Below are 21,760 nucleotides of genomic sequence, written 5' to 3'. Positions count from 1 at the left end.
CATCCCCCAACCCCCCCTTTTGTTTGATGAGAGATTCCTGATATTTCCTCCTGGATGATATGAGTACCCCTTACTGTAATGTGGTTCATCTTGTCGTCACAGGAATAAACTGTTGCTTTAAAATTGTATTTGTAATCTCTCCATTTCATTTTAACTGGTTCTCACTTCAAAAAAAATTTTATTTTTTTTACTTCAAGCTGCCTTCAATAGCCCTGTTGGTAGTATTAAAATGTATCAATCGAAATATCAAATGCATGTTTCATCTGCATATCCTTGCAGTTTCAGTTTTCGTTATCGCCTCAAACTTCTTTCTTCCATCTAGCCACAAGTCACAATCACTGCTAAGGAAGCTTTATCTGCTTGGCATTCCAAGATTGGCTTTGCACCCTTTCTGACAGATGAGATTCTTTCATCAGCAATGAAGATACCCAAGCCTAACCTAAGAATCGGGGTATGTGGAGACGTTTTGTACACAGTTATTCGACGCCTTACTCCTTAATGTACACTTGAATGTTTCACAGAAGCTCATCTAGGCACAAAGTTGTTGAAGTGATTTATTCAATTTTCAATTGGTCTGCTTTGCTCTTAATAATCATAGTATTCAAGCTCGATTGAGGTGAGAAACACGGACAAATTTGTTTGAAAACTTTATTTTATTTAATTCCTTTTTTGTGATCGAAAGTTTTTTTGGTTTTTTTATCGGTGCAAACCCTAGAAGCAACAATGTTTTGTTTTATCTAACTTCGTTTTATACAAGTTACTTTGCTGTCCTTCTAGTTTCCGTTGAAGATCTTTTTTAATCATCAAAACTTGATGTCTCAATTCTTTGTTATTAGGCCCGTTTCTTTGAATTTTTTATCATTGGAATTTCTTCAAATTTTATTTTGGCTGACTTTAGTCTAGTTGTTTCTATTTGAAAATTTTTCTTGCATTTAAAGTTACTTTCTTGGATGGAAGAGATTTTGAAGTTGGAGACGAAAAAGCTTCCCGCTGATCTGCTAGAATCGATTCCGGCTCTTTTTGGCTGCTTGGAAGATAGAAATGCCGAAGTGCGAAAGAACGCCCAAGCAGTATTGCCATTGGTAATGGCACACACGGGCTTTGAACCGATGGCAAAAGCAGCTAACAAACTTGAAGTAAGTTTAGCGTGTCATTCTTTTTAATGGATTGCTTATGACAAGACCAGAAAAAAAACAAAAGTATTCCAGGTCTGGATGACGACAAAAGGGACACATTGTAAACAAACGACATATATATCAAATGGAAGTAATTTTTATCGTGTGTGGAAAAATCTGTCCATGTGTCTACTATTAGAATTGAAAGCAAGGCATCCAAGTATCGGGTAATTATAACCCAATGAAGAAAAATATTGTCAAGAAGATCTTGCTTCGACTAAAGTGTTTGGTTGACATGGTGAATGTGTTAAATGGCAATGAACTTCGCTTTTCTGCACTTCCATGCGAGAGCTTTTTTGCATGTTGTGTACTTATTATTTTTAACTGTGCAATTTGAATAAAACTGACAGCACACCCTGCAAGAATCCTCCTCTCCTGTGTTGGTAATCATTGAGTTTATTTGTGCCCCGTTTATTTCTTCGTCTATAGAATGTCTCTGTTATACTTCTGCTTGTTTTGTTAGGCTTCTTCAAAGGCTACGGTAATGACTTTGCTCGAGAAAGCAAGAGAAACATGTGTCCCCATCCAAACGGCAAAAAAGACAAAAACAGCCAAACAATCAAAGCCTGCTTCCTCAGGAGCATCAACCTCGGATGCCCCGGCAAGGGAAGTCAAAAAGGCAGCTGAGGAGTCTAAGAAGACAAAAAGCGCAGAAAACAAAAAGCCTGCAGCCAAAAAGGTATTTATTCACAGTTCCTTTTTCTTACTTGATCGTAAAGATGAAATCCTGAATTTTCCAAGATACTGATGCTCTTTCAATTCGTGAGATTTCTGATATGATAAACATAAAGTGAAATAAAATACAGATACGTTTGCATCAGGATTGAAAATGGGTGTTTGAAAAGACCGGAGCAAATCAATCCTTGTTGACCTTTCAGCCGGCATCTGCATCTACTTCGAAAAAGAAAAATCAAGAAGAGGACGATGGGCCTGCGATTTTGCATAAAATTGGCAAAGATCAAAGAATGAAGGACGAAAAGAGTCTCAAGGTTTGTGGGTTTTTTTGTTTGAATAGTCCCGTTTGCAATAGTTAAAAGCTAGAAAAACCATCATGGACACTGTATTGACAAGGTTGTTGACAAGGTGTTGAGGCTGATGTCCAAGCGCCCATGTTTCAACTTACAAGGCCAGTAGCTCTTTTTCTCGTCTTGTTGACCATTGCGTTAGATCTACAAACTAAGTCATGATTTCGTCAATTTACCCTTTTTGAGTGTTCTTTGTACAAATGCCGATTACCTAAGACCTTCTCTATGCTTAAACAGACTTTAAAGTGGAACTTTACGACTCCACGTGAAGAAATGGTGCAACAACTCAAAGATCAGATGACTCCATGTTTTAGTGGTAGCATGATGAAGAGGTTGTTTCACGACGACTTCAAATTTCATATAGAAGCAATTGCGTTGTTCTCTCAAGTAAGTAGCCCATTGTGAGAGCGACTAGTTTGTGCCTTAGTGTACATCTCTGTGATGGCTTTTTAGAATTGTGAGTACATCGGTTTTCTTGTCAGATATCGTTGATGAAATCCTGCTATCTTTGTATTTTTTAATTGTTTAACGACTAATACAGCACCTGCATGGCAATTATGAATTTGATACGAACCAATTTTGTGTCCATGTTTTTTTGGAGCTAGACATGGTAAAAAGTGATTTCCTTACTTCAGTGCTCCCTCAGCCGAATGTGTAGGCCAATACTAACTGAGTTATGACGTGTACTAGGGATACTTAAATATGAAGAATAATCGATGCGTCTTCAGTTTTTATGCCGATATCAATCATCATAATAACAATATCAATAATATCTAATGATAACAACCAATGTTTTTAATCATTGCTGGGAGTTAATTCAATGTGGTTGTACTTGATCATCGTCAATGTTTTGTCTGTTCGTTTCCCTTATGGCAATCTAACTTGTTGATTTGTCGTAGGGCCTGTCTTCAAATACGCCAGCGATGATTGAGTCCCTTGACATTATACTGCGCTGGTTCACGCTGCGATTTTTCGACACCAATACAAGTGTACTACTCAAATCTCTTGAATTCCTGGAATCGTTATTCGATATTCTTGCGGAAGAGAATCACAATTTGTCCGAATTCGAAGGATCGTCGTTTGTCCCTTACCTTATCTTAAAGGTAACTTAATCTTTATTGTCTCTAAACTTCCTCTAAGTTGCACTTTTGTTTTGTCTAAGACACGACTTCCAGTAATACTGTCTTGTTCCTTATTTACTCTTCTGGTTATCGCAATGGATTTGGCAGCTCTGCACGCCTTTATTCCGTATGTTCATTGTTTCATAGATTGGAGATCCAAAAGACAACGTAAGGAAATCCGTTCACAATCTCTTCAAAAAGTTGGCAGATATTTATCCAGCAACTAAACTGTTTACTTTCTTGATGGAAGGATTGGTCTCCAAAAATTCGAAAACAAGGATGGGTGAGACAATTGTCTTTGCTTTAACTAATCTGTGTGACAATTAAATTGCTTTTTAAATTCGCAGTGTAGTATAGAATGTTTTGTTTTTTTAAATGATACCTACAAGAGGGTGTTTCCTATGCATACTGATCTAAGAAACTTAGAAATAGATCTAAAATGGGATAATAGACACAACAATATTTGGATATTTCAAGGAAAATGTTTTCAGTTTGGAAAATGATTTGGAATCAATAAAAAATAGCCGTCCAGGTTACTAAATAATTCTTTTAGAATTCACTTTTTGAACTTGAATTCTTTAACTTTACACGTAAAAATATCGAAAAGTTCTTTATCTTTGCATCAACACATTTTAGAGTGCTTGGTGGAGCTTGGCACCTTGATTTCAAAAAGTGGCATTGAGGTTTGCCAACCAACCCCTGCGAAGGCTTTGAAAGAAATGGCAGTTCAGATAGCTGATAGAGACAACGGAGTGCGCTCGGCAGCTTTGAATGCCATTGTGGAGGCGTATAATATAGTTGGTGAGCAGGTTTATAAAATGATTGGAAGGGTGAGTAGGAGCTCTTGTTTACATGCTGATTCTGTATATTTGTATTAGTTCGTCATTTATGTTCTTGTCGCAGTTTTGGTGAAAAGGAAGTGACAATCAAAGTTGCTACTACCTGCTCCTTACGCACAAATTAAATGTCAAATGCTTCCAGGCAAACGTAATCTATCTTCTACACATTTAGCAAAATCTATTTTCGAATCTCAGGGTATTTAATCAAGCTGTTAATATGTATTGTCTTGATACTCGTTTTTTTTCTTCATTTCATAAAAATTCAAAAACTTAATAAGATAACTAAAAAAAATGTTTACTGTACTTGGTGTAAGGAGGCACAAGGTCATTTAACCGCAAACGATCATTCATTAAGAACTGTAACTAAAGTTTTAAACATTTGGCTAATACCTATGGACAGTTCAAGAAAACAGTCTCAACAATGATTCCAACCCAATTGCAGTTAAAATCTGTTGTTTTTATGGTCGCCCCACGCTAGTAATGTTTCTCTTTTTTCAAAGCTGAATGACAAAGACAGGAGCTATTTAGAAGAAAGAATAAAACGTGCTGGCAAAGTGAAGGCTGCCCAACCCCCGGAACCAAAAAAGCCGCCCACTGAAGTCAACAAAAGCAAAATTGCCCCGAACAAGCCAGCTTCCGATGCAAAGGACCAGACTGATTCGCAAGTTTTGGTTGTTTCAAAAATGAAAGGCCGGGGGAGCTCTTCTTCTAAGTAATCTTCAAATATTTCTTTTTTGAACAAGTTCGCTTGTTACCAGTTAATGCGTCGTTGATTACATGTCAGTTATATTAATTTGTAAAAATATATTTAGGCGATCAGTAATAATACACAATTTCAGAAGAAGTTCAGTTTTTTGGCAATTCTCAAGAATAGTGCTTCTTTTTTAATTTGATGTCAATGTTTCCTTTATTCATTTAGTTTGATAAGATCAATCTTAATTCACGTATTTGGTATGTTCTACTGGTGTTCTGTATAGTGTAGAGATTACACGAGGCCATCACAGATATTGTCAAGCATTTCGATCATATATTTATTGTTTCAAATTTTAGTGATGGCCCAGTTCGTCCGAACACGTCTCCACAAGTCAAGCGGGAATTCGAATTGGACTATGAACAGATAAAAGGAGGCAAAGATATTATTAAGGGGGTCAAGCCAAAACTAATCGAAGTTGATGTTGATGATGATGATTTCACCATTGCTAAGCCACTGTGAGTTTGACATATCCGTTGCTTTTTAAAACAGAGCCCACAGCAAGTTTGAGGGTAGAACTTTGATGTATTCTGTTTCATTAAAAAGTTTTCTATTTGGTTTTCAAATGCTAGCTCGCCAGAATGCCAGTGCTCTTTGTCAGGATTGGTTTCTCTTTTTTGTAAACTCCGTCTTTGGTCTCACTGAAAAAACCTGGCTATTTTGTAATTGGTATTATTGTTTGTCTTTTTTGTTGCTAGAGTCAATGTGGCTGGCAAAACAGCAATGACGTCAGCTGCCCGCGATATTCCCGCGTGGCTTGACTTGACCATCGCCCAGATAGCTAGCAGTGAGGTAAATGTTAGCTTGGAGGCTTTAGCGCAATTTGAAGAGGTTTTTAAGAGACACAATGAAGAGCCCGAAGTTATCAAAAAAATTGACCAGGTAAAGCTCTCGGTGGATTTTTTGGAAATCATCTTGTTTAATTTGTTTGAGTTAAAATTTTGATTATTAAATTATGGAATTTAACATACACAATGATACTACTGGATTTTCATATTTTTATCTCTATCACTTAAGTGAGAGGTCTGTAATCAAAGAGGTCTGCAAAGTTGAAAGTTAGCAAATGCCTATCTTTAAAAGGCAAAGCACTAAGCAGTTCTCTTAGCCATCGATAAAGCAATCAAAATTCCTTTGAAATCCTTGCAATTCCCAAATATATAGCTAATTTTGATTACTAGAATACGAATAAAGGCTAGTTTGCCTATTCATGTTTATCTTTCAAGCAATTATTTAAAGTTTGACAAAACATAGCACCTCGAAGCAAAAAATCAGGCGTTATTTATCGGGTTATGCAAAAGCTCTTTCTGTCAAAAGTATACCTGATTGTCTAAACTTTTATTAATTTCGAAGTTTTATTTTCAGTATCTGCTAACATGCTTGGTTCAGTTCCGAATGTTTTTCTCGCGTCACTTGGAAATGAAAGAGAATTCGCAAGAAGAGATCATTCGCTTGATGAAATACCTCCTCAATGGCTTCATGCTTACATTTTCAACTACCTCATTGGCTGCCGCGGTCTCTAAAAATGTGCTTAAAGACAGCATTATGTTTTTTGTCAACATCATGCTCGACAGCAAACTATCCCAGCTAGAAGAGTGTGCTGTTGTTGTAAAGACTATCAATATAATTTTGCTTAAAGTTATCCACAATGGTGACCAGACATCGAGTTTTTGGTAAGTTTTCCAATTATTCTTCTTGCTTCAATTGGTTCAATTCAGAATATGAATACTTGAAGAAGTAGACCCTCTTTGGTTTATTCTAAAATTGTTTCAATTTACAAAAGTAGATGCGCACAGCGACGAGCAAATGTACTTAAAATGTTATCATGTCATCAACACCCTCGTAAAGGTGACTGTAATAAAATTTAGAAGAAAACCAATGGATGATCCAGATTGAGGAGTTAGCTCAACAGCTCTGTTTGGTCCCGGCTAGGGATGATTTTGCGGCTTTGGACGTTTTGTTTCAAGTTTTGATTTTGACTCTTTTCATGGGCTCATATTTAAAGCAAACATGACCCGTTAGGTAGAAGAAGGCTTGTAAAAGGGTTTCTTTCGGGAAAAAGGTTTGTTTAGGTGTGACATGGCGACGGGTCTCGCGAGTAGATTCCTGTTTTGCTTCAGTTAAACCCCTTTTATTTTGTGGTATTGAGCATCAATTTTTAGGTGCGAAGAATGTGTACATTGATGTCCATTGAGGTAGCTATATATGTAGAGCCTTTGTATTCCCTTTAGGGCCGTTATCAAGCTGATGATGGATGGAATAGAACATGAAATTCCACAGAAAGTTCAAGATTTGTATCTCAAGGTGATTCTACTTCTTCTAGCTATGTTGCCAATATTTATTTCATCCTTTAAGCTGTATCTCATTTATATACTGTCATTTATATTGTCATTTTTATATATTTAAGCTGTATGTCATATGTTCAATATTAATTTTCATTCAAATTTCATATCAAACAACATTGAAAAGCTTGTTTCATGTAGAATGCAAAACCTTTATATCTTTGCTCAAAACAGAGAGCATCGCGAAAATGTTAAAAAAACCTCTTGACACAAGAAAATTTGGCCTGCGCATAGTAGAAATTACGCCTAAGTCGAAAATATGTTTCTTGTCCGAATAGATTCAATTTTAAGGCTGTTGCTGAAAGATTTATGCACTGCTGTTGTTAACTAGATAACCTGTTTATTCCATTTTTATTTGAAGTACAATGTTATTTCAAGTATAATAGTTGTCGAATATATCAAGACAAATCTGTTTCATTGCATATACTGTGAATGCTGTTAGTGAAGTGAATGAAGTCCTGCCACTTAGCCTCCAGTATCACATTAATTCTAGAAAAGTTATCTGCGTTTTTCACTTGGTCTTCTTAACTCATATATTTTTCCAGTGTTTGTGGAAACTTGCCCGGTATTTGCCCGAACGTATTCAAGACTTCCGGACTGATGCTGCTCTACTTGACATGCATCTGTTTTTGAAGAAATACCCATCCTCTTACTGGAGAACAAAATCGGACCGAAGACCCATGGAAACAATCAGATTGTTTCTCCGGACTTTAATGAAACTTCTTGGTCCGGATGTAAGTAAATTTTCGTTGATATGATGTAATATAATGGGAAGATAATAATGATAGTTCTTTTGAATCTAAACAGGCGGGAAACAGTTAACCTTTGCCAAGAATTCAATTTTTCGATATGAAATGCCTGATTGGGAAAATGGTTCTCAGCTTTTTGTCGATATTTGGTTCGCTGGACACTAAATTCTTTTCTCAGTTGTCAGTCAAAAAGCAATGAGGGATGCGAAACTCTTTCATTGAATGCTTGGTCCTGCCAAAAAATCGTAATCTGTTGGCTAAGTCTAAATAAAACTAATCGTAATACAGTTTACAAATGCACGTTTTCAAATTTTTTCAACTGACGACTATGCTTTTGCTGTCATGTGATCTCTGTGAGTCTCCGTAATGGTGTATGACTGAGATTATTTGGATACTCAATTTTATCATTTCTGCAGAGGGTTTCTCGCTTTATTGATATTTTTCTGTTGTAGATTTTGAATAAAACAATTCTAATTGAGGACCCAGATGCCAGTGAGCTTGTTCCGTTTTTGAAGAAGTCAATGCAAAAGACTGCTGACACAAAGGCAGCTGTAAACACTGAAAGTGTGAAGGAAACAAAGGTATGTTTTCTAGCATAGTCACCGGCCGTCCACATTCAAAATTTCAAGCAATCTGTCCATTGAGGGGGCAAGATGAGTTGTGTGGGCGATTGAAAATAATGAACCAGGTCAATTTTGACAAAAAACGAATGGTTAATTGACAACATATTAGTGAACACCCTGGTGTGTTTTAACTAAAAGGTAATAAAGTGAGATTATAAAAGTAATAAAATTTGTTCAGTAAGAAGTGTCCTCAAACCAAGATTCATATTCGGGAGCTGCCCCCATTCAGTATTCTGTTTGTAAGGAAACAGTACACAGTTGGGGCTGGATCTCTGTAACCCACTCTGTGAAATGGTTGCCAGTGACTTCATTGACTTCAAATGACTGAATCAGTGTTGGAACTATGGTGAATCAGTGTTGAAATGGAGTTCCTTCAGGTTGTTTTTGGTTTTCCTAGGTTGAGCAATCAATATCTAATGGAGGTGGAGAAAAATCAACTGTTGATATGTTACAGGAAATCTTTAAGAAGATTGGATCAAAGGAAAATAGCCAAGAGGTAAATTTAAACGTTATTTGTGAGTCTCACTGATGTAAAATGCAAGCAGTTTATCTGGTCATATTTGATAGAAAAACAGCGAAACTCTTTTCATTGTAACAATTTGTGCTGATGCCTTAGATAAGATACACATTATGATACAGCAGGTGACCATCAGAATGAGGCAAAAGCCATTTTAATAATGGAAACAAACAGGCACGCCATATTTGTAAAAGTTAGAATGATTATTGTACTAAGATAAAATGTGATTTAAACCTGGGTCAACATTTCCTGTGCTTGCTGTTTAGGGTTTGAAAGAACTGTATGAATTTAAAGAGAAATACCCGGAAGAAGATGTTGAGCCATATTATGCAAAAACGTCACAATTTTTTCGCAATTACATTGAGCGTGGTTTGAAATCTATTGAGACAAAACGGAAGTCACCTGATCAAACGACAGGTAAATTTACCAATTTGCCTATTTCATATATTCATTGTTTTTTACTCTTTACTCTTGGGTGGCACTTTTTGCTATGAAAATCTTTTCAATTGAAGATTTTGTGTTGTCTGCACTTTCCATTCTTCCTATGATTTCGTTAAATCCATTACACTGTGCAACAGTATTTGCATTCATTTTACCTTGCAAACATATGCAAAGTCCCTTTGCTTTGTGTCAGATGGCTCCAGAACCCTCATTTCAATCGGGAACAATGGAGGCATGCAAGGCAATGGTGTGGCGTCAGTTGGAGGTAATTACCCCATTTTTAACTCTGTAGCTTAACTACTTGCTTTTATCAAATATTTAGGATGAAAGCAAGAAATTTGTGTAGACAACAGTTCTCAACAATGAGATGCAAGGACATGATGAAATCATCACGCAGCATGTTTTTACTTTCCAGGGACAGAGACTAGGTCTATTAACATTGAACCCAGTAATGTCTGTTTCTTACTTGCTTTGTTACTTAATTTTTAGTACAATGTTAAGTACAGTTTGAGAAGTCATTTGCTACAGGTAGGCAAGGTGATAGCTCTGAAATCAACATTTTGTCTGAGTATGTCAGATAGGTAGTGACTAATAACACGAGAAGTTTTCAGGGCATCAGGGCTTATCGTCTGGTCACTTGACATATCAAATGATGTGACAGATTACTTGTCATATCAAACGAGGCATTTAACACATTACATTACCATAATGAGGAGACTTCTACTTACCAAAGTAACCAATCTATCTTAAGGATACTTATCGCCAGATTAAATGCCTTTGATTTCATGGCTGCCTGGCTTTGAAGCATAGCTTCGAGTGTGCTAAGTGTCTGTGCTCAGGACCAGATTGTCTCTGAGAGGGCCTTAAAGAGTGGAAATGTGATGACGTCAGAAAGATTTATTTCAGAATTTTTTTGATTTTGAACAAGTGTGTTGAAAAAGCTAGATCTGTTACTAGTGAGGTTGATAAGCTGAAATAACGTTCAAATTGTGATAAAAGCATGAAGCTTGGTGAAAATACACGATTTGATATGCGTAACAAGATAGGATATAGACCTCTTCTGACAAATGCACCCTTGTGCTATTTTTAGACTAGGGTACTTGTGCCCGATCCACCAAACACGTTATTGTGTTAAATTCCTTCCTGTTAGCTTTACAACCAAGAAACTTTGCAAACCCACATAATTTGATGTACCAGAAAAGTTAAATGTAATCTCTAAACTTGGAAATACTCCTTGTGCTATTTTTAGACAAGGGGCACTTGTGTCTCCTCCGAGGATATAAATGTGGTTAGTATCTTTCTAGTAGTTATAGAGCCACAAAACTTAGTAAAACTATATAATTTAAGATGATGAAAAAGATTAAAGTGGTTTCATAACTCAGAAATACCTATAGTGCTATTTACAGACTAGGGTAGCTTACGAAAAATGGTTCACAAACGATGTTAGCATTTGCTGATGTTTTGGAAGGCGAAGGAAATCCATTCGAAGAAGAGGAAGATACCGTAAATCCTCGAATAAGCCCCTGCACATCAGTACTATTGATGTAACAGCTTTTAACATCAGTACTATTGATGTAACAGCTTTTCTGCGCTACTTTTAGACTTGTGGTGCCAAAGTATTTTAAGGCACTTGTCTTTCAAGTGTTAATAGACACCCGCAAAAATGTAGCACGTTGGGGGTAAACAACGATTTTCTGACTCCACCTGGTACAAAAAACATTAAGGTAGATTATTTTTTGTCTAAACTATTTCTGGGGGTTTATTTGCTGTGCTACAGTTTGAAAATTAGCCCTGCCTACCTCGCAGACACTCAGAAAGTTGTCCCTGGTCTCAGGCCTGTGATTCCGTCGTGGAATGCACATTGAGCCAATCCCTCCAGCATCCAGCCAGCGCTACCGTAAATCCTCGAATTAGCCCCCTGGGGTCTTATTTATTTTTGATATTTTTGGATGGGGGCTTATACGAGGGGGGGGGCTTATAGAATCATTGTTGACATTAAGAAAACATTATTAAAATACCTCGTTTATTTTAGTGGAAATTTCTTTATGAGCATTTAATTAATTACTACCAAAAGTATGAATTTGTTGTGGTAATTCAAAAAAAAGCCATAGGCGACCTCAGATGGCAAAAATCATCAAATTGAGGGGCCCAATTTGAGAACTTATGATAGCAGTAGGGGCTTATTCGTGGGAGGGCTTTTTTGAGGGTTTACGGTATGTTCTTTTATGTACTCATTGGCCTGCCACTTTCCATTCTATCATCCACCTTTTCCAAACTTATTTCATGAAAATTAGCACACTGAATAGATTTTATGATAAAGAATCTAATACAAAATTATAGGCCCATCTATCTTACCTCTAATTTAGCCTGGTAAGTATGAGATATGAATTTCATTTTGAGCAGCCATTTTGAGTAGCCCCTGAAGAAAATCTACATCTGGCTGACATTCAAAATACTTAAGAACCCCTACTATATACTGTGCTTCAAAAAATAGAAATAATTGCTGAGACTCATCACAGGTATTCATGAATTTTTTTGACAATGCAGGTGTTATGAACTCAGATTCTAAAATGAGTTTATAAAAGGAGGAGCTGATTTACATTCTTTTTTCTTTTCTTGCTAGGAAATTAACACACATTTGTTCCTTCTTTCTAGGTGCAGATAAATACTTAGACCGTTTAAAACTGTTGCGTGAAAAATATTTGCAAATGAATAATGAGGTACTAAATAATTCTTTTTTATCACATACCTTGTTTCAATGAATTGCCTATCACTATTCCTTGGTAAATAATTATTACATTAAGCATTTTTTATCGGAATTAGAAGCATCATATTTTTATCAATGTCTGTTGTCCTTCTTATAAATTTAATTTATAATAAAAGCATGTTGATATCAAATAGAAACAGTATGTTCACCCACAGCCAGTAGATAAACAGGGTCTTCTTTATATCATAATTCAGTTCTTTATTGAAAATGCCTCTCTCAACTTGCCAAGCAACCATTTTATATTGATATACAGGCTTCTTAAGTTTAAACCCCTTGCAATCATCCCAATCACCAATCTGAACATGTCACATGGTTGCCTTATAACAGAAGCCAAACTGTCCATCATTACCACAGAACTTGCTTTAAACCAACTTTTTGTAATAAGCATCTCCCTGAAGTGCTATGTTTACACAGTTTGACAGTTAATCCAAACAAGTCTCCTATTTGTTTTCAGCAGTCTCAAAGTGAACAGCAAAAAGATTCTGTTGACAACAAACCATCTTTACCTTTGGTTGATATAACAACATCAAATCAACAAGAACAACCCATGGTAAGTCTAGAGCTTCACTCAGTTTAAAGACACCATTGTCCTCTAAATATTGTCCTGTTATTTTTAATTTTTAACTTATAATCAAACACTTGCTGCCTAAGAAGGTACAAACAAACTATCAAAGGAGACTGGTGTATAGGAATGCTTTGAACCTTTTAATCTTAGATCTTAAAAAAGAACTTGTGGTCTTAAATGCCAAATCACCCTCTTTTTAGAGATTTTTGCATTTAAATTCATGAAGTGTCAACAATTTACCACAATGCTCAGAAATATTCTATGAGCAATATTAACCAGCACTTGCTCTGGTTCATAATGTCACATCTCTTATTAAATAAACTTGGTGAAGAAATAAACTTTAAAATATAAGCATATATAAACTTTAAAGATGTTCTTTTACATTCATGCTTTTGTGGAGGCATTCGTATAAGTAGGTGTTATTTTCATACTTAACATGTAAGATAATTGAAAATTCTTTGCAAAGGAAATAATTATTTCTTGCAGTAACATTCAAATTTATTACAAAATTATTCTTGTTTGCAATAAACTGCAATATATAGCTAAATAGTGACACTGCCTTAGTAGGTGGCCTTTTTAGTTCCCTTTATTTAACAGCTGTTATTAATAAGAAGGCAGGCCTTTTAAGGTGGGTTTGAAAAAGGAAGCATTTGATTTAACTTTATTAGAGGGTGTCAATTCAAAAGGATAAATTGGAAAGAAGGGAGCATTTACTTGAAGGGCACACTTTTATATTAAGAAACATACATATTAGAAACATGAGGTTGAGATTGCTGAAAAAAATATAAAAAACATTTATAAGACATATAGCCAGGTTCAAATTAGAGACTAAATGGTTTTCATAACATGCAGAATTTTGTACCTGGAACAAATAAAGAAAAACAAAAAAATCGAAACAAGGTAAAAATACAAGGAATTATATCAAAGGATATTTAAAATTGAAATGTTTAATGTTTGTTTATGTTTGTTTATGTTTACACTTAAAATGTTTGAGGCTGAGTCTGGGAGATATTTAATGTTTATGAGACTGACATTAACTCATTTTGTGTGTCTCTTATACAAAAAACATGTTAATTTGTGTTGAAAGCAGTTATGGTGTAGACTAAAAATGCCTCCAAAGACATCTGATATTTAAACATTCTGTTTATTCTGCTCAAACTGCAAATACTGCTACTAGCACCAAACCATTTCAAAATGCCATATATTTGATTTCTGGGATAATGTTGCCTGCTTCTTGCTTTTTCAGCCTGACATCACACAAGTGGCAGAGAAAAAGGAGAAGAAGGAGGTCAATTTGGATGATTTGCGTAGAAGATTACAACAAATAAAGAAAGGCTCTTCAAGCTAGCATTGTGGAATACCATTGAAAGGAAAAACTTGTGTAAGATGGTGGCTACTGATAGCTTGTATGATATGTGAAGCACCCACTGCCCAGTGCCAACAAATGCATGTGTCACTAAAACTAGGTTCCAATTTACATTAAGGGATTTATTCATTTCAACAGAATGAGCTAATTCCTTGTAATGGTTGATTCTAATTGTAGTTGTGACATTGCTTTAGAGCAGTCATAGTTAGAATTTATGTCCATAGTTGGTGTAATTATGTACTGTAACAAATCAGAATTATTTTTCTCTTATGCTGATACATTTTTCCTTTGTTTATCCTGGCAATGCTTAGTGACTAGCTACAAAGTAAAAAGAATTTGTTTTATAAGGAAAAAAGAACCTTGATCAATTTTACATTTCAGGAATGTGGATTTTTTAAGAATTTATTTTAAGTTTTTATGAACCTTGACATTCAGTTGCAACATGGGGCAAAATGAGAGAAGTTTTCAAAAACCACAATAGCTTTTTCAAGGGTTACTGTACTTCAAATGCTTAAACTTCTTCACACAAACATTAGACAACATCTAAATGGAATAGTATTTACAAACCTAGATCACAAGTCTTGTTTGTTGACATAGAATTTATAACTGAACATTATTTAATTACAAATATTGTCATAAAAACCTATCGGCTTTTGGTTAAAAAAGTCAAGAGTTTTTAAAAATAAGCATGAAGTTATTTTTAAAAATGAACATTGTAAAAAGTTTAAGTCAAAAGGATAGAGATTTGAACTCTCTAAATAATGTACAGGCATAGGGTTTACAGTTATTTTTTACAATTTGCTACAGCTTGATGTTTGTTGTTCATGATGCTAATATTTTTTACAATGTTTTAGAATACCTAGTAGCTAATAGTTATTCCTTTATACAGCTTTGAAATCAATTGGTTATGATATTGAAAAGGATAAGATGGAAAAAATGAACAAACTGGTATTGGGTTGTAATATTTTACATTGTGGAAAAAAGAAATTTCAAAACCTGGCTAGGTATCTCAGTTGGGGAAAAACAATGTATAATACCCTTGGTCATGGACCTGAGCCCTGCCCAGATCACATTTTCTCTTGGTAAATATTAGGTTTTATCATTTCATCCTTTCTTCCAATATTTTGTTCAAAATTAACTCTATATTCCAATTAAAATTCAAAATGAACTGTTTTTACAAAATTCAGTTCTGTTTTTACCTGTTTTTACCCAATCCAGATATAATAACACAGGACACTCAGTTTATTTACAGTAGCAAATTGAGGGAACTACAAACTTTTATTGCACACTTTTTTAACAATTCACCAATGGATGGTGAATGATCAAGAACAAAATACTTTAGAAATCCTCACTGCCATCAAAGTATGCAGAGGCAAACTCTTGAAATCCAATATATAATTCACCATTATTTCCCACTTTCACTGGGTATACATTTGTTTCTCTGTTATGCTGTGGGACTTTAAGCTTACCAGTATTCAGCTCAATTTTCCAACGATGCCATGGACATACAATGCACAAAATGTTTGCTTCACTGATGGTTTCAATATCTCCTATGTGAAGTGGCCCACCTAGGAATGAAAGAACATCACATTGCACAGTTAGGTAGAATTATTCCTTAAACTTTCTATCGTTAAAATATATCACTTGAATAAATATTGAAATTTTATCACCAAAACCTATTAATGGTTCAGATATGCAGGTACCATCTAAAGGAAAAACTTAAAAAAGTTTAAACTTATATGAACAAATTTATACTGAGAATTTATCAGAATTTACCCAAATGTGGACACTTTTCATCAATTGCATATGCTCTTTCCCCATAACGGAATACAGCAATCTCCTTTTTGTTCAGATGAATAAGTTGTCCACTTTTTGTGTTGTGTTCAACAGCTGTGATTTTTCTCATTTGTTTCCCATACTTCATTCTGTCTCCAAAGTCATGCAAATCTAGGTAGAGGAAACATTTATGAACACTCAATAAGAAAGAAAATTTAAAAAAATATCATAATGGATGATACCCTTAGCCTACTTACATGAACAAAAATGGAAAACAGACAGAAAACACAATACTATTGAACAAAATAGTTGACGTTTTCGTGGGTCGCAACAGGCCAGTTTACAACTCGTTAAGATTGTTTACAAAAACAGTCACACTTGAGAATAAAGAGCTATGTCAGGATATTTTGGAGGCAGAATCTGAAAGAACAAACTTATTTCAGTCGAGTCGATATTATCGTTTCATTTTGAGTCGATTTTATATTGTTTTAAACAACAGAAACATAGGCCTACCTTGAAAGTTGACTCCATGAACACGAAAGTAATACATATCGTCTCCTGCTGCCGGACTCAGCGAAGGCCTATCAGCTGGTCCTTTGAAGTTTCTACTTTGTACAGCGAAATTCAATCCATTCCTTGTTTCTTCATATTTTATTTCCGTTTTGGTCCCTTCCATTTCCAGTTATAAACATAGCGCCAATTTCGGCTGCGAAAGGTTACCGGCTACCTTCTCGCCATTTGTGCAGAAAGGGCTACATATGAACTACCTTATGGTTAATTGGCTAGTTAAAGGTCACCCAAGGACTAGGTATGCCTAAAACAGCCTAAAAACGGTTCCTTCTTCGCTTGTTTTTAAACTTCGGTGCAATTGTTATCTGTTTTTCCGACTTTCGTTTTCCCGCTAATGTTTATACTCTGCAGTTTATTCCACTTGGCTCCTCCCAAGTTACAAGACAATTACACTGTCCCGCGGGCCCCCGCGGACTTATGCGCGAAGGAAGCATGTTTTTCTTTGTGTGAGAAGGAAGAACCGCAGGATAGGCTGTCCGCCGGATTCTGTGAATCTTGCAATGAGATTTTAAATGGAAGATATACAGGAACAAAGCAATACGACGACGAGAATCCAATGTCAAATAAAATTTTCAAAATAAATTAAATTTAAAGAATGTTTTTCTTTCCTTTGATTCTCATTTTATCTATCATCATATCATTAAAGAGTCTAGTGATTTTGTAGAGTTCGTTTAGCTGGACAGGCCGCGAAAAATGCAATTTTTTCAAAAGTTTGCTTTTCTATACATTCCTATGCAATTTGTTGCTGGCAAACAGGGGGTGTATCACATCACTCCATGAATACAGAGCCGTCGCTAAACTCGTCACTTAGGGGGTACCAGTCACTAATTTGCCAACAAAGAAGGGCGTGGCCTAAAATCTATCAAATTTTGAGTGTAGCATTATGACGCAGTTTATTTCATTTATCAAAGAGTATGTTCTCGTCAGTTAATCATAGCTTCGATTTTAGCGTTGTTATTTCCTTTCCCTGAGTACCTGAGAGTGCCTTATTGATTTTACTCTAGAAGTCAAGTTTTCAGCAATGAGATAAACTCATTTTTTCAGATAATTCAGCACGTTTAAATGGAACCTTAGTTTGTATGAGCAGATCTCAGAGGCAGGGCCGCCGAGAGGATTCGGGGGACTTGGGATAAAATAGAGGAGGCCCCTTTTTGCGACCACGCCCTTTATATTTTCTTAGAATGCATTTCAGAATATTTTTTGCAGTCATTTCTGGCAATAGCTAAGAACATTTTACTATTATCTGGCACACTTTTTGCTACGTTTTATTAATTCCATACTTAAAATGGAATTCATTAGTTTATGAGGCCCCGTAGACCTCGAGGCCCTTTGCAGGAGGGGCAGTTTGCCTCCTTGCCCCTCCTTTCGGCAGCCCTGATCACAGGGGCTTTAACTGGAATATTACCATGGCAACCTTCGTCAAGGCAACATACAATAAATTGTGCCACAACAACAACCCAAATTTCAAAGGTGCTTCCTGCTGATACCATTTGAATAGATGCTGGGCCAAGATGTGATGATGATGGAGGAGGGTAAACTAGAATTGTTAAATGATACCATTTGAATAGATGCTGGGCCAAGATGTGATGATGATGGAGGAGGGTAAACTAGAATTGTTAAATGACCTTATCTCTGTTGAGTCGGATGTGTATATACGTAAAGTAGACTTTGCAGATTTCGAAAATGACATCGACCTAATTAATCAACACGCTAACGATGAAGATGTTTGCGAGATCGAAACAGCACAGACGAATAATAATGAAAGTGAATTAGATGCAAATGATTGTGCTGGAAATATCGATAAAATTGAAGAGAAGCCTCAAAATGTCTCACCAACAGTTGAAATACACGGCAAGGACATCGCCTCTACACCTCCAAAGGAGGCAACAACAGATGTTGAAGGCCAACCTGAAAAACAAACTGATTTTAGAAAAAGAGTTGTTTTCAACCTTCCGGATATACCAGAATATTCAGATGACTTTGACTCAGACATTGATGAAGTTAATATCGAGGAAGAAACCTTGCATATCAACACTCCGTCAACTCAAGATTGTGAAAAAGAGAAAAACTGCCACTGTTCAAAGGAACTTGGAGTTATTCAAAACTGTAACAAGTGTGATTGCAGGTTGACATCATTAAAAATGGTTGATTTTCCAGAGCTCAACAGCTTATTTTCAAAAATGAAAACAGAAAGGAAACTTAAAAATGAAAATAAAAAGGCATGTTCCAAACCTATTAAAAGGAAGAAATCAGGCAAAAGAGAAAAAGAATTGCTCGATAATCCATTTGTACAACCAGAAAATGCCAAAACAGAGGGGTTTTTACAGAGAAGTAAAGGTAAAGTGGGGCAAAAAAGAACCCAAGTACAGAACTTTTGGGATGATTCAAGTGACCGGTCTCTGCTTCAATGGTTGAAACAGAAGAATAAGGAAACTCGAAAGAAAAAGATAGAGGAACGAAAGCTCAAAAAAGAGGAGAAGCGGGAACAAAAAATTAAAGAAATTGATAAAATTTGTAGAAAAGAAATAGCATCCAAAAAATTTGATGAATGGATCAAGACAAAAAAGCAGGAAAAAAGAAAGGTTAAACTTGCTTCAAGGGGTAAGGTTAGTCCTACCAACTACATAGGTTCTAAGCACACTGTCTTATACCCTGAGGGATATACAATTTTTGAAACATTTTCTGGTAGCAAGAATAATGACCCTGGCAATAGAAAAAAAATTGAAGAGAAAGATGGAGACTCAAAAAAGGAAAACTGGGTTCAAAATAACAATAGCAAGAAGAATAGAAAAAATACTTCAATTTCACAGCAGCAAAAGTCATATAAAAGTAGAACTCTGATCTCAAACGCAACATCAGCAAAAACCCTTGATTTGCAAAGTACCAAAAATGAAAAACCCCATCAGGCAAATGTTTTGAATGAACAACAAAAGTGTAAAACAAGTAGAAAGAAGAGATCTCAAGACATAGCAAATTCAGTCTTAATCAAAGAGCGACCAGATCCTCAAGGATGTGATGATCCAGGCAATGCCAAAATTTCTTCACAGGAAGAATGTGCAGATGTTCACAGAAAGAAGGGCACTATTGAGAAAAACAATGATCTGCTCGGATTTCTATCAGGACAAAAGCGACCATGGATGGATGGCGCTGATAGAACTAATAAGGGTCTGGTTCAGTCAAAGTGAAATCTTTTTGAGTTGTCCCCATTTGCCCTTTTTGCATTTTTCAAAACATTAATGGCCCCCCTGCTAAAATATCCCAATCACTTTACTCAGCAAGTTAGGCTTGGATGGAAAAAAATTTTATTATGTATAATAGCTCTTCAGCAAAGGTATAATAATTACATTGATTGCAAAAGATGTCTGATAATAAAACCTTAATAGGAACATGTTTTGTCCCAATTTTTCATAAAAAAAAATTCATTTTCAATGTTCAAGGAAAAGAAGCACAATACAAGATAATGTCAACATTGGCAGTCACAAATACTTCACCATTATGTACCATCAATTTTAAATAAAAAATGTTGAAGTTAGGAAAATATTGATTCATACTTATTTCTGTTTTTTAATTCTACTTCAGCTTAGACCCTAATCTGAAAATTGTGGTGTGTCCAATAAATGGGATATCATTTGGTAATTTTTGGTTGAAAATTGAACCATATTTTGAAACCATTTTTATTAAAATGTTAGTAATGAGAATATAGTTTGAGACTCAAAACTGCAAAAAGTTGAGAATTACTTAAGAAGAACTTGTCTGAGAAACAGTCAAAAGTTTAATTATCCTGCATATTTAGGTCCGGAATATTTGGTAATAAATGCGTTTGGCTGTCATAATTCCTCGTACACTTGCAAGTATCAGTACTAGTTGGTTTACCAACTTCTTTGTAGAATTATATATTCTTCACAATGTACAAATCGAATGTACCTCATTCTTAGCTTATTTGCATTTAACTTTAGCAATGTTATATTGTAAAATGTTTTTTACTAAGGAATGCTTAGTCATTAAAAAAATTCTGGATCATTACTAAATTTAATTTTCCAAATTTCAGATTTCAGGTTACAAACAAATCTAGTTCATTTCAGAAGAAACCTTCAAATATCAAACAAAATTTGTTTGTTTTACTGGCCAAAGGAATAAAATTTCATAAAACGTTATCTTAAAATTTCGAGCAACACTTCATTGAAACTTCATATGATTCCTTTATATGTAGCTCCCCTTAGAGGTACAAAAAGCCTTTGAATGTAAACACATCCTTCCTTATTTCATTTTCTATTTATTTCTGCTTTAGTATAATTTTTGCAACTGTAAAATATGTATAAAGTAATCCAGTAGGAAGAACAAGCTATAAGCAAAACATATTTATTAGAATGTAATAATATTTTGGTTTTTCAAATGAGATTTGATGAATTTCCATTGTATTGAATTGCTTCTCATTTTGTGACGTTTTCTTTACATCATCTAGTAATTAGTTTATGATATATATTAGAATTTGCCGACTGTAAACAGTGGATTTTGATTAGGAATTTGTAGTTAAACTGGCATTAGAATTTTTAAAAACAAGCAAGAAATTCAGCAATATGTATTTTCTGGAGCAACCCTCCTACCAACATTAACAGACCGTTCATGTCTACAGGTCGTAGAAATTTAATATAAACGTTACTCAATTTTTTTAAGATTTCAAACCCAAGAGTATCAATAGCTCGTATGGATAGTACAAAAGATTTTGAATTTCTTGAAAGTCAGTTATTCTGTCAATTTTCTTATAATTGATTGTACAATTAAAAGCAAGTATCATGGTTTACTTTTTAGGTTTTTGTTTCCAGGTACCTAGGCCTTTCTTATCCCTAACCTGATTTCCATTCTCTTCTACTTTCTATTGTGACATCCAAGCAATGAACTCAAGCTGGTATGTGTCCGCCCACTATGGCCAGAGGCATATATAGAAAAGTTCTACTGGAATAGTAACATGCACTTAAAATGCATCAAAATATCTGCTCTTGTTTTATTTTCCTGAAAGGCATGGTTCTCATTCTTTGGCCATGCCAGTGTTACAGAAAACAATATCTTTCACATCAATAAGAATCTCATAACTAAACTTCCTATACCAAAGTTCTGAAGAGAAACAATATTCAGGAC

The 21,760-nt window shown here is 35.2% G+C and overlaps 2 protein-coding genes across 4 annotated transcripts in view; one reads left to right on the top strand and one right to left on the bottom strand.

Moving 5' to 3' along the window:
• The window catches only part of LOC135695410 (cytoskeleton-associated protein 5), a 32,264-nt gene extending 17,716 nt beyond the window's left edge, over nucleotides 1-14,548 (top strand). Inside the window, exons 27-47 of one of the 2 annotated variants that reach the window (XM_065214495.2) lie at nucleotides 323-451; nucleotides 939-1,136; nucleotides 1,639-1,854; nucleotides 2,054-2,164; nucleotides 2,438-2,587; nucleotides 3,100-3,303; nucleotides 3,469-3,604; nucleotides 3,958-4,151; nucleotides 4,661-4,872; nucleotides 5,211-5,369; nucleotides 5,610-5,793; nucleotides 6,274-6,581; nucleotides 7,140-7,212; nucleotides 7,796-7,984; nucleotides 8,452-8,580; nucleotides 9,020-9,118; nucleotides 9,406-9,556; nucleotides 9,774-9,845; nucleotides 12,236-12,300; nucleotides 12,805-12,897; nucleotides 14,159-14,548. In XM_065214495.2, coding sequence (XP_065070567.2) covers nucleotides 323-451; nucleotides 939-1,136; nucleotides 1,639-1,854; nucleotides 2,054-2,164; nucleotides 2,438-2,587; nucleotides 3,100-3,303; nucleotides 3,469-3,604; nucleotides 3,958-4,151; nucleotides 4,661-4,872; nucleotides 5,211-5,369; nucleotides 5,610-5,793; nucleotides 6,274-6,581; nucleotides 7,140-7,212; nucleotides 7,796-7,984; nucleotides 8,452-8,580; nucleotides 9,020-9,118; nucleotides 9,406-9,556; nucleotides 9,774-9,845; nucleotides 12,236-12,300; nucleotides 12,805-12,897; nucleotides 14,159-14,260 — 3,174 coding nt within the window. In that variant the 3' untranslated portion in view covers nucleotides 14,261-14,548. Of the gene's footprint in view, nucleotides 1-322; nucleotides 452-938; nucleotides 1,137-1,638; nucleotides 1,855-2,053; nucleotides 2,165-2,437; nucleotides 2,588-3,099; nucleotides 3,304-3,468; nucleotides 3,605-3,957; nucleotides 4,152-4,660; nucleotides 4,873-5,210; nucleotides 5,370-5,609; nucleotides 5,794-6,273; nucleotides 6,582-7,139; nucleotides 7,213-7,795; nucleotides 7,985-8,451; nucleotides 8,581-9,019; nucleotides 9,119-9,405; nucleotides 9,557-9,773; nucleotides 9,846-12,235; nucleotides 12,301-12,801; nucleotides 12,898-14,158 lie in introns of both variants that reach the window. The other variant, XM_065214494.2, reaches the window with a different exon arrangement.
• Nucleotides 8,176-16,994, bottom strand: LOC135695411 (uncharacterized). Of its 2 annotated transcripts, XM_065214498.2 has the most exons (4): nucleotides 16,568-16,994; nucleotides 16,055-16,225; nucleotides 15,748-15,846; nucleotides 8,176-14,159 (listed from the first exon to the last, which is right to left on the bottom strand). In XM_065214498.2, exons 1-4 carry the CDS (start codon nucleotides 16,728-16,730, stop codon nucleotides 14,155-14,157), a joined length of 438 nt encoding a protein of 145 aa, XP_065070570.1. In that variant the 5' UTR covers nucleotides 16,731-16,994; the 3' UTR covers nucleotides 8,176-14,154. The 2 variants fall into 2 exon arrangements, with proteins under 2 accessions (XP_065070570.1, XP_065070569.2); XM_065214497.2 differs by having other exon boundaries at nucleotides 8,176-15,846; nucleotides 16,568-16,993.
• Nucleotides 16,995-21,760: the final 4,766 nt, after the last annotated feature.

The sequence above is a fragment of the Rhopilema esculentum genome, chromosome 2, assembly GCF_057945365.1.
Source record: "Rhopilema esculentum isolate cy_ngs chromosome 2, ASM5794536v1, whole genome shotgun sequence".
NCBI classification, from domain to species: domain Eukaryota; kingdom Metazoa; phylum Cnidaria; class Scyphozoa; order Rhizostomeae; family Rhizostomatidae; genus Rhopilema; species Rhopilema esculentum.
The sequence above is the reverse complement of the archived record's forward strand: the minus strand, read 5'-3'. Positions and strand labels throughout refer to the sequence as shown.